Below are 12,874 nucleotides of genomic sequence, written 5' to 3' on the forward strand. Positions count from 1 at the left end.
TTTGTTTATTGATCGAACAATAGGTAAGTGAGCATTTGTTCTGGTGTTAATTTAAATCCCCTCAATGTTGCTTGCTTTCCCACATCTTCATTTATATGTCTGGAATTACATGCTGCTAACAAAGATACTCATGACTTTTTTATTTAGTCTTTCTATAGGATGGCAATTTTAGTTTGATCACTAGCAAGTTCATTTCGGTCTCAAACTTTTCTTTTGGTAACAATCTTTTGCCTTTTGTGAGCAATGCATTTTTGCAAGAAGCTATTTTAGTTTTCATGGAGTTGTCATTGACTAAGTGTATGGCTTTCTAGGCTTTCTCTAATCCCATATTTGTTTCAGCTTTTCCTTCATTAGTTCTTCATTCAATCATTTTCTATAGCTCTTCATTCAATCCCTTTTTTACATCATGACCTATTATTCCCTAAATTTAGGCTTCTTTCTCTTTAATTTCCTTCTTTACATTTTTCCTATTTGGCTTTGATTTCTGATTTCAAATGTCCTTATTTCCTCCCCTGCAGACAATGGCATCCAATATCTCCAACTACTTATCTTGAACACATAAGATTTATCACTGATCTTGAGTGGACAATCCCCTTCCCTGTGTTTGCACTGAGATTTTTTTCTCTATTAAACTGCCCCTCATTCTCATAGTCAGTTATGAAGTTAACCAGGCACGATTGTTTTAATTTATTCTAAATAGACAGCTTTTGTGTTTTTCTGGGTGTTACACTTGGAAGTTGTTTTTCGGCCAAAAATGAGCCGTGTATAAAACCTTTTTAAGTGACTTCCATTTTTGTCCTTGGGAACATGCACCTTTGTGCACAGGGCTTAAACCAAATGCTGGTTCCCAGCAGAGACATTGAAATTCTGCTCATAAATATTTCTAGACCTGTTAAACCATGAAATAGCAATGCATTTGAATATACATTGATGTGCATTTATTTTTATAACAAGCTATGCAATCTGTTTCAGTGGGAGCCCTTTCCAACTACCAGCACAGTAATTGGAGGACAAAAGATGCGTAGGCAGGGCTGCTGTTCCACGGTGAGCATACTGCTTCTATTAGGAACAGACCTCACTCAGCTGGCACATAACTGCTCCTACTGCTACTGCGGGTGGCTTTTCCATCAGCTTTCAGGGCAAATCACACCACTGGGAAAATCTTGGAGGAGTGAAGTTCCATGTGATTACAGGCTACAATTGAATGATTATCTGCTCTCTGAGCTGCGCATGAAAAGAAATTTAAGTGCTCCCGTCTTACCGACTTTTTCTTCTTAGTACAGTTTGGTTTCCTGCAACTTGAATAGTAGTTGAGGGTGGCATACTCCATCAGAGCAGCAAAGACAAATAGAAAGCATACAGTCACAAACAAATCCATGGCGGTGACATAGGAAACACGGGGCAATGACTTTCTTGCAATGGTACTCAAAGTTGTCATGGTCAATACTGTGGTGATACCTGCAGAGAGAAACTTGATTTAATTGTATGGAACATCACTTCTCCATATCACAGAGGAATCTTTGGAAATAAACATACAAAACAGAAATCCAGAGTGTACCCAAGGAATTAATTAATTTCATTTGGTAGTGTTAAGAAATAATGGAAAATAATATCAGTAGGGACAAAGTTATTTTGTAAACAAAGATTTGGTCTATGATTTATTTTTATCTTTGCAAAAGTGTCATTTCCATGCCTCTCAATATGCTTTTCTTCATCTCTTCCTTTTTCTGAACCCAGCTAGGTTGAAGATGGGGGTGAGGGAGAAGGAGAGAATGAAGAAATTTTTGAAGAAAAGTATAAAGCAGAAAAGATACTAAACTCAGAAAAATAAAACCAAGAAACTCAGAAAGTTCTGAAGGAAACGTATTATTCCACAGTAGTATTGCTGTCATGAAAAATCTTATGCTCAAAAAAGAAAAAGAGTTGGAGAGAGAAAAGAAAAGAAATTTTTCTGCTAAGTTCTGACTACTAATTCTGAAAGTATGTCTTCACACCACTGCTTCCTTGGGAGGCCTCCACTGCCTCCACTTTCCTTCTGAGTAAGGGAAGTCAGTGTTACTTGCTCAGTCAGAGTAAGACTCTCATACAAACTTCAGATGCAACATTAACAGAAATGGCCTTTTTAATTCATATAAAGCGTCATTTAGATTCATTTAGTAATAAGGAACATAATGGGAATTAGTGTGAAATATCTAAAATAATAAAACCAGTGTTAGAATGGAATCTATGTTGTATCAGTTATTTGACTCCTAGTAATTAATACAATTTCTTTTCATTCCTGAGGAATAACAGCCTTTTCATTGCTAGCTTGGACTGATGCTTTTAATCATTTGTTATGAACTGCATGTCTTCTGATAGAAAAAACCCCAGCTTCTCAATGTCTTGGGAAAAAAAGTAAAGCTTTCCCACAAGTAAGTCTCAAGAGAAAACCTTCTCAATAATTAACATAACCATAAGGTAATCTTTACTTTTTTATAGTGAAAATGATGTTTCACATTGGTGCACAGTGTTTGAAAAGGCAAGGAATGACTGAAATTATGCCTTAGAGTTAAATAACTTCTCACTAAAAGCACTCTGGAGAGAAAGAAGTATCTGTGGATTACTTTTGACTACTTTCTCTTTATGAAGGGTTGTCCATCTCTGACTTGTAAAGTTTGATAGAAACTACAGTGATTCACAGGAATAACCTCCATTCAACAACAGAAAGTCCCTGGAAAATCTAGAAGGCAAATTTTTGCCTGGGTCTCAAACTTGAATAATAATGATTAATTGAACTCCTTAAATATCTATTATGCAGAAACGAACAAACAAAAAGTTTCTGAAAAAAATCACAAGTCAATAACCAAGATGAAAGCAATGCTGATAGGAAGTGGGAAGTGTGAACTTTGTGTGTGCCTTGGACATCTAAAAGCTACTGGGAAAATATTTCCATTTCCTGAAACCTGTGCCACCTCCCAATGTAAACAGACATGGTTGGCATGATCCAGCAACCTCTCCAGACCTCTCAGCATCAGTTCTGTACTCAGCTGATGCTTTAAAAAAGCTGCAAAGACCATGCTTAGCCATTCATCACAGCTGAGCTGCAGAGATGCCCAGCTGCAAAAGCTGAACTGACTGGCTTTGATTTGACCCTTACTAACTATAGGTCACTCAGTCATTCTGTGTAGCCTTGACTGAGGCCTTGGGAGTCACTAATTTCAAGAGAACCTCATCCAGACTAAGACATACTCTACAATATAAAATTAAGTTCTTTAACACTTCCTAATCCACATTTAGATTTCTGACACAAATGTGCCCTTTGCAGAGTTACATTCTCATGCTTTCAGGCATTTTACTACCTTTAAAAATTTCCTCAAAACCTATAGAGTTCTTCCAGTACAATATATGGTATCCTGTTTACCTGGACTCAAATGAAAGTTTTTATTTCTCACTCATCCTCTGATAGAAGAGTTTTTTATCAAGAAGCTAAAAAAGAAATAATTAGTCTCTTTACTTAAATATATAAGTCCTCAACTCAGCCTGTATCCTATATCCATGCCTTAAGCCTGAATGTGGAACACCAGCTCGAATCACCCTTCAACTGGATTCCAGCTCCTGCCATAAACAAGCACTGAGTTTTTGAAACAATGAAAATTCTATCTAGTGTATCAATTTTACACCTAGCACACAGGCACAAATTTTAAAATGTTAAAATGAGTTTATGGGGATACATACAGAGAGGAAAGAGAAAGAAGGTGAAGCAGATGATACAGTTTTGTACTTTTATACATTTACAAATCAGAATATATGTATGTATATATGAATAAAATGCAGCACCATTATTTCCAAATATAGTATCTAGTTTCCATACCCTGAGTTCATTTTATCTCTCATGTTAACAAAATTCGGTTTGTTGAGTGGTTTCAAATCTAATATGTCTTGCCAGATGAAATTGTGAAGTCTCTCACAGTGTGGAGTCCCGTATGGCAAACTGAGCTTTGCATCTGTTATTGAAATTCACAGTGCTCATGAACTATCTATTTCAACAGAATTTTAATATCAGCCAAGGACAGCTCTGAATTAACCTGAGTTCAAAATTTTCAGGTAGAAAATGTAAGCGTAAGCTTACAAGTCTGTGTATAAATACTATTTTGGGACGTTATATTCTCTGAATAAATCCCATACCAAAGATGCTGTTTGATAAAACAAAGAGGACTGACTGGGAGACGAAGTTATGCATATATACCTAACACCTGAAAGCACTTTAACTTTTAGATCATTGGTCTAAACAGTTATTTAAAATCACTACTGCTTGAAATCTGCTTACTGGACAAGCATATGCAGAGTGAGGTGGCAGGAGTTTTGTGTTAGAAACTCTTTGGTCAGCAAGGCAAATTTTTTCTTATTTTCTTGAGGTTATGTTGGTGGGACACTAAAGGAAATATCTGCTGCTTTCATGCATGCTATCACTTGGTCATAAAGTCAATTCTCCATCTTTCTTGTCGGGCATCTGTTTTGAGTACTTTCTTGGTTTTCTAGTGAATGAGGTAAAGATGGAATGGCAAGGAAAGCAATGTTCATTTTTTATTAAATATCATCTGTACCTTCTTTTACATCAACATGTTGCTGGCCTTGAGTTTTAAACTGCAGTTTGATCTTGTTCTGTAGTAACTGCCTGGTCCTATTACATATTATACCCGTTTTGAAAAAGTATGGGGAAACTGGGATGACAGCTTCAGTTTAACTTAATTCCCTTCATCTTCAAGGAAAAAAACCTATTTTTTTCCAGATCATAACTTTTCTTAAGGATCCTCTTGACTTAGAATATTTTGAGATAATTTTGATTGCTAGAGACAAGCAGAAACTGCAGAGAGACGGGTTTTTTTCTCCTTGAATGAAGAGCAGAATAACTCAGGATCACAAAACACAGTTCACATCCAGCACTCAAGTTTTACTTCCATTTTCCCACTGACTCTTCAGGTGGCCTGGAGTTAGTCTCATTGCCACTCTGGGCCTTAGTACCTCAAAGTGTGAAAAGGGGACTATAATACCAACTTTTAAAAGAACACTTTAATATCTCTGGACAGTACTACTGAAAGAATACTTATGGTCCCAAGCCCAAATTAATTTTTTTTTTTCCCAACATGGGAATAGTTTATTAGTTATCATTATTCAGAAAGCAATAATACCTGTCCTTCATGTAACTGTGAGTAGTTGCCAATAACTTTGGAAATTATTCATTAATTTCAGAGAGCGAAATATTTCCCTGGTGCTAGTCCTTTATATTAATGCAGCTATACTTGAAGAAGATTTGTTGCTGCACTTTCAGCTAATTAGTAGGACAATTTCAGCAGTTTGCCTTTGGCTGCATTACTCACAATTTTACCATGTGCCATTACCCAGATGTGGATGTGTGCTGTTGCTCAGACAGATTTATAAGTTGCATTTTATAAGCAGGTCTACAGCAAAATGGGAGCATCTGCTTACTGTATCCTGGGAGTCAACAGGCCATTGCCAATTTGGGAGCAACAGGACTCTGTGCACAAAAGTGACCCATATATATTTGACTTTATTTTTAGACCAGTTGTATTTTAGCCTATGGGATTTAATTCTCAGCTGGAGTTTTAGGAGTGAGTCATGACATCCATTGAGTAGAGCCTTGGATCTACTAATTTTTATGTCCTTACTCCAAATTCATGACATCAGTATCTGAATACATTTTTTCCCTGAACTGGCTAAGGGGTGAGGTGGAGAATCACATGTTAGTGATTAGTGATCTAGCATATTTCTGTATCTAATTAATGGGAAAACTGAACTATGTGGTGTGGGGAACCACCCTTAGGTACAGGATATGAAAAATGCTTATGGCAAACAAATAATGCAAAGTGTTAGACGTCTTTTGTCTCTTTCATGCATTAAGAAAGATAACCCAACTGGACGTTGTGTGACTCTCCCCCATGCATGGGGCTTCAGACTCCCTTTTAAAGAAAACGGAGAAGTCAGTCTTTCCTTATCTCCCCTGAGTCACCCAATTTAAGAAGAAAAGAGTTCAACTTAAGAATTCAGCAGAGAGGTACACTTAAGACCTATGGCTATCAGAGGCAAGTGTACACAGCCAGGAACAGGCAGTGTAAGCTGCTCTGTCCTCACCTGTGTATGGTCTTTTTGCTGTCCTGGAGATGTTACTGGATAACAGAATAACTGTGAGTCTTTTAGTTCATCCTGTTGCTGGAGCCATGGTGTACTGGCCCTTTGGCACTCATGTGGAGGGAATGAGGACTGAGTATTCCTTTCCTGTAAAACAACCTCAGAAAAATGGACCTATATAGTAACAAACTCCAGCAGGAGGATGCAATGAAGAGCTGGGAATGATAACCCCTCTGCTTGAAAACAGACATGCAGACTTTGACACAGCCTCCCCTTTTTTCCTAGACTGGTAGATTTCTGAATCAGTTTACATTGGCAGACCTAGCAACCGTAATGTGAACTGAGAACTTGTTTTTCCTTTGGTTCTGATGTTTACATATAATTGCCTATTATATACCCCTATACTCTTGATGCTGGCAAAACCCACAGGTTTTCCTATAGACATTGGAAAAAATTTCTAAGTCTAAGTCAACAGTTATAAGCGTATACTAATGCACATTGCCAAAATGCATGTGCCGGTACTGACACGAATGAGTTTCTGGAAAACCTATACCAGCATAAATCTCCACAATCTATGAAAAATATCAATACACCCAGTGTGAAGCTTAACTTCAAGCATGCAAGCTAAAACACTTTGCATGAGTTAATACTATTATATCCCACAGTTTTCTGTATATATAAGACATAATGCCCAGTGGGGGAGAGTTACAGAAGGGAAGGAAGCCCGCAATGCAACTAATTAATTCTTCAAAAATGTCACTAAAATATCATGGTGAGAACAAGGAGACAGACATTAATTCAAGAGTTTTATGCAAAATAGGTGGCAGTGTCATCCAAAGGCTCAGACTAGTTTACTTTTAATTACCCTGTTACAGGAAAACACCCAGAGGTCTCAGTAATAAGTAGATAGGGGTCTGCAAGATGCAGTAGTAATAATCCAAAGTGTATACCTAGCAGTCTCTTTGAAAGGAAGCTGACATTTTCAAATTGTAGTGTAGAAACATCAGAAAAGGAAATTATTAGCAACTTACCTAATGCTGTTCTTGCTGGGGTGGCATCTTTTTTGATCCAAAAGGATACCCAGGAAAGAACAACTGTTAATATACAGGGAATGTATGTTTGTATAGTAAAGTATCCCATTCTTCTACTTAAGTCGAAGTATATAGTCATGACTACATAATCACCTGCAACAATAGCACAAAAAGGAAATTCACATTGTGATGGGATGCAGACAGTATCAGTTCACTAACCTGCTAATATTTTAAGTTTCATAAAAACATTGCATATGAAATATTTTTTAAAGTTTCAACAGCATCTGCTCAGTAATGCTCATGTGAAATTTAAGTAAACCTTGCCATTCTAATATCCTTAAGTTTTAAGTCTCTGTGGAAATTACATATTTGGACAGGCAGAGCCTCTCAGCAATCATTCTGGACGAATAAAGTTTTGAAAGGCATCTTGAATTTCCAGACTTTGTATTTCTGGATCTCTTCATGGCCACAAATGTGAAGGTACTGTCATTCACCAGATTCTGCAACCATGGCACACAAAATCCTTCCTTCTGCAGGCTGTGTCTTCTGTGCCCTAATTTCAGGTTTGAGTGACTTCTGTTATCTTCTTTTGAGATATGAATCTGAAAATAGGGGTCTTTATGGCAAATGTAGCATGCACATGAGTATGCCTTTACACAAGAAATCATTTATGGACACTAGAACCTCAGTTCTGGTGAGACACTGGTTTTGTTGGCATTCCTCATTTCAAAACAGTTGTGGCCATTTGTGGTATTGTCAGAAGGTCAGTCTGAACACAAAGTTTATTATTCTGCTGTATAGTGAAAATCATAAATTCAAGAACTCAGTAAGAAGGTTAGTTTATCTCACATTATATGATTTTTTTTCACTGTACCTCTTCTGCTAGCCCTTGTGATTTCACAGGGGATAATAATCTGTTTCTCCTTCTCTCCTCAGTAGAGGCTACTGACCTTATCACTTCTGCCCTTACTAACAGCTCTGTCAGCCTCATAGATGTTAACTATCTTTCTCTCTCAGACAGTTACAGTGAATAACAGCAATAAAACTGAACTGGGACTGATTTCTGTACTTCACTTGAAGTAGGTTGTTTCCGTTTCAGATGTAAAGGAGCGCTTATATGCCAGAGAATTTTTATGTGGTTTTGCCTGACTACATCAGATTAGGCCTAATAAAAAATATTATGGCTTCTTGTTACAAACCTTAACTTTCTAGAGTATGATATTTTCAGAAGGCATCATTTGCAATAGCTAAGTAACTCTGTCCTGTTACAGCAAACCATCAGAAGAACGAAGAAATTGGAAGCACATAAAGCTTAATCCCCCAAGGAATGTACATACAACTCACCCAAGCAGAAGCACAATGGATTTATTAGTTGAGGCAAATTAAAACTTAATCATCTAGTAACATATAAACAAATGCATTTAATACAGTGGGTAATTTGACTACAGCTAAATATTATATAGAAAAGAAATTAATTCAGTAAAAGTAACTTTCATCCAAAGCATCTCTGAAGGCACTATAAAATCAATGAATTATCATAAGCTATAAAGGTAAATAAAAGCCTGATGGTGGGAACAGGGGAATGTGTCAAAAGGAAAAGTTCCTATGTGTAAAGTACATTATTTTGAGATAGATATATTTGGAAGAGGTTGACAAGCCTGTGAAAGTTTCCATAATGCCGCTGTTAGATGAAAGTATACATTTTGACAAGAATTGTGCCAGTGAAAACTGTCTGACCCCAAGAAACTGGACAGTCATTTCAGAAGCCTTGCTTATAGAGCTCACTGCTGTTACAACTAGGAGGTATTGCAGAACATCATGACATAGTGAGGCTTTTGGGTTGTTTTAAAGGCTAAGGGTTATTGTCATTCCATGAATCCCCAGCAGTTTTCTCTGTGCAGGGAATGGCACCAGGGAATTGATGTGGGTTAGTAACCATAGGTTCTGCTGGCTTATTGTTAGACTGGTTTGCCTCACCGAAGAAAGACTTACACCACAGCAACTGAGATCATTTGTGTAAAGAATCAGGTGGAGTGTAAACCAGTGCTTCTACTGACATGAACCAACTGAAAAGAATGGAAGAAACGTTAATGAGTTAAACATTGTCTGTCAAGGTAGAAGAATGAGCAAAAAATGAAATCAAAGACTCTATAGCAAAAATGTTGAGCCTTTCCATTTCGTTTACTTAGTTCCTTTATCTAGAACTATGTGTTTATGGATGAGCTGCCTGAGAATGGTATAAAGTCAAGCACAATCTGCACACCTCCACTGTGTATAACAATATATGATATACACAATTCCAGTACCCACACAGGTCACTGCTCCTCTCAATAGTGTGGTCTTGATACCCAGCACAGAAACTGAGAGTAGGAGTAGATACTGCACTGTAAGATACTGGGAAAGTAAAAGAGTCCCTGTTTCCAAGTCTTTGATGAAAATAAACCTGTTAAACATGAGAGTGGGAGAAAATTATTGCACATTAAATGACGTAGAGTCCATCATCACAATTAGTCATTAACTGATTTAGTGTCTTTCAGGCAGGATTAATTTCCTGTGATTTTAGACATCTAGAAGGCAAATTCTACAGATGACCTGCACACTGTGGCCTCCTTTCTACACTTAATGAAAAGAAATTGGTACTTTCAGTATACGGTTTGTCTTATCTGCTTTAGAGGCACATCTTAGAAGGTGAATGTTTTCAAAATATTTCCATTTCTCTCCTGTGATTAAAAAACAAGAGCGAGTGGCTGAGATGTGGACAAAAACATTGCAGACACTTGCAGATTATACAAGGAGTTAACCACACCCCTTGATTCCATGGTGAGAGCTAAATTGGGCTACTTCTGTGAGGATGCTAAGGTTATTTTATTTAAATATAATAATCTTCTTGACATTTTAAAGGGTATTTTAGATATTTTCCTCCTTTTTTCCTGTTTGAAGTTGGTCTTCATCCTTATATAAGATATGCACAATTCCTTCCTTCCTTCCTTCCTTCCTTCCTTCCTTCCTTCCTTCCTTCCTTCCTTCCTTCCTTCCTTCCTTCCTTCCTTCCTTCCTTCCTTCCTTCCTTCCTTCCTTCCTTCCTTCCTTCCTTCCTTCCTTCCTTCCTTCCTTCCTTCCTTCCTTCCTTCCTTCCTTCCTTCCTTCCTTCCTTCCTTCCTTCCTTCCTTCCTTCCTTCCTTCCTTCCTTCCTTCCTTCCTTCCTTCCTTCCTTCCTTCCTTCCTTCCTTCCTTCCTTCCTTCCTTCCTTCCTTCCTTCCTTCCTTCCTTCCTTCCTTCCTTCCTTCCTTCCTTCCTTCCTTCCTTCCTTCCTTCCTTCCTTCCTTCCTTCCTTCCTTCCTTCCTTCCTTCCTTCCTTCCTTCCTTCCTTCCTTCCTTCCTTCCTTCCTTCCTTCCTTCCTTCCTTCCTTCCTTCCTTCCTTCCTTCCTTCCTTCCTTCCTTCCTTCCTTCCTTCCTTCCTTCCTTCCTTCCTTCCTTCCTTCCTTCCTTCCTTCCTTCCTTCCTTCCTTCCTTCCTTCCTTCCTTCCTTCCTTCCTTCCTTCCTTCCTTCCTTCCTTCCTTCCTTCCTTCCTTCCTTCCTTCCTTCCTTCCTTCCTTCCTTCCTTCCTTCCTTCCTTCCTTCCTTCCTTCCTTCCTTCCTTCCTTCCTTCCTTCCTTCCTTCCTTCCTTCCTTCCTTCCTTCCTTCCTTCCTTCCTTCCTTCCTTCCTTCCTTCCTTCCTTCCTTCCTTCCTTCCTTCCTTCCTTCCTTCCTTCCTTCCTTCCTTCCTTCCTTCCTTCCTTCCTTCCTTCCTTCCTTCCTTCTGAATTCCTTCCTTCTGAATTCCTTCCTTCCTTCCTTCCTTCTGAATTCCTTCCTTCCTTCCGAATTCCTTCCTTCTGAATTCCTTCCGAATTCCTTCCGAATTCCTTCCTTCTTTCCGAATTCTTCCTTCCTTCCTTCCTTCCTTCCGAATTCCTTCCTTCCGAATTCCTTCCTTCCTTCCGAATTCCTTCCTTCCGAATTCCTTCCTTCCGAATTCCTTCCTTCCTTTCCTTGCCTGAGATCCACAGATATTCTCACAATGAAGAAGGCAGACCCAGGCATACAGGCAGCAGCTGTGCATAAGGACTTATGTACTGTACCCTCTGTGCTGCTGTGTGTTTATGGGAACACACTGACAGATAATATACCAAGCAATTTGCTTCACTGGAACTAGTGATGCAAAGAGGAAGTAAGAGGAGAATTTGCTGGTTCTCTTACAGTACTCAAACCATGCTTATGAGACAATGAATGCTGCTGATAATGTTCGTGGGAGGAAGAAATCACCACTCTTTAAATTCAGAGCCCCAACTGAAAGTGCCAGTGTTGTGTCTGCTCTCAGAGGCAAGTATGCTTCTGTACAACATATACTGAATGATTTTTTAAAAAAGATATGGTAAATTAAAATGTTCATCTAAATTACCACTTCATTTCTATCCTCAGACAAGTCAACTTCTATCGAGATTACTGGATTCTCTCATTACATTCAGAAGAGTATGTGCTTTGGCTACTTTCCTTATTGCACTGGTCCAAATTGCATGATGATGATGATGATATTATTCTTCACATTATTCCTTCCAGAAGCAAATATTCTCTATGTATCTGAAAGCACTTCATGCACATTAAAGAAAAGTAGCCCTGGTACATTTATTTCTTTCTCTAAACATACAAAATAATCTGTACAAAGAAACTCTCCTCTCTTCTGAAAGATTCTCCTCTCTTCTGGGATACAATTCATTCTGTACATCCTGCAGTCATGAGCAACTCAAAGGAGGGAAAGACACTTTCAAGAGCTTTGCTCAGTGTCTCCTTGCACCTTTGGAAGCCTTCAGAGCTCCACCTGCTGTTACTGCCACTGCTAGAAGGGGCGCTGGGGCTCATAGTGTGACAAAGTTCTGCAGTGCAGGCAAGATGGGAAAAATCTCCTTCCAAACTGCCTCATTAAACCAATGCACTTGATTGGAAAGTAATCACACAGTGGTTGCCTAGCAAAGGACCACTGGAATCACTAATACCAAGACACTTCATTTTTAAACCCAGAGAGGAATTCTACCTTTTAATGACTTAAATAATATTCCCAGGAAGGAAAACTAACTTTTAACTGAATGATTAGACCATCAATTCACTGAAGTAATGAAAACTATCTTGAGGCAAAATAGAGCATGAACAGTTCCATATAAAGGGAGCAAAATGTGCACCTTTAGGCAACAAATCTGGAGTAATCACAATAATGTAGCAACGCTTCCCATGAAACCAAGTTGACTGCTGGCTGTGACCCATAGGACTTATATTAGCCTAAGTTTCTAGTTTGAAAGTAGGACACTATTTAGAACAATAATGATATGCAGTGTAATAACTGCTGTGGATTTTAATGGACAGTGTCAAACTATAGCAAATTTTTTTTTGACTATTGAAGACTAAGGGTCAGATTTTTGCACCAAGAACAGCTCCCTTGAAGGTAAAATGTTTGAGGGGAAAACAATTTGCTATTTTATTAAAAATAAATAAATAAATTAAAAAATATAAAATTAGATACTGTAAATAATTTATTTACTCAAACTATACCATACTATCCTATGTCACACTTTCATTCATCCTTCCATTATACTCTGAGGTTAACAATTAACTTAGAAAAAAGATAAATAATTATTAACTTTACGAAAACTGAAATATGAAGGTACAATGCATACACAGAG

General features: G+C 38.0%; 1 protein-coding gene across 1 annotated transcript in view; it reads right to left on the reverse strand.

The window, feature by feature from the left end:
• Window positions 1-12,874, reverse strand: part of GABRG3 (gamma-aminobutyric acid type A receptor subunit gamma3) — a gene marked incomplete at both ends in the record, with an annotated part of 302,814 nt that overhangs the window by 3,750 nt on the left and 286,190 nt on the right. Inside the window, 2 exons of the mRNA XM_082278418.1 lie at window positions 1,262-1,458; window positions 7,158-7,310. Of these exons, the coding sequence (XP_082134544.1) occupies window positions 1,262-1,458; window positions 7,158-7,310 (350 nt within the window). The remainder of the gene's footprint in view (window positions 1-1,261; window positions 1,459-7,157; window positions 7,311-12,874) is intronic.

This window comes from Coloeus monedula (assembly GCF_965178545.1).
Source record: "Coloeus monedula genome assembly, chromosome: 3".
Taxonomy (NCBI): domain Eukaryota; kingdom Metazoa; phylum Chordata; class Aves; order Passeriformes; family Corvidae; genus Coloeus; species Coloeus monedula.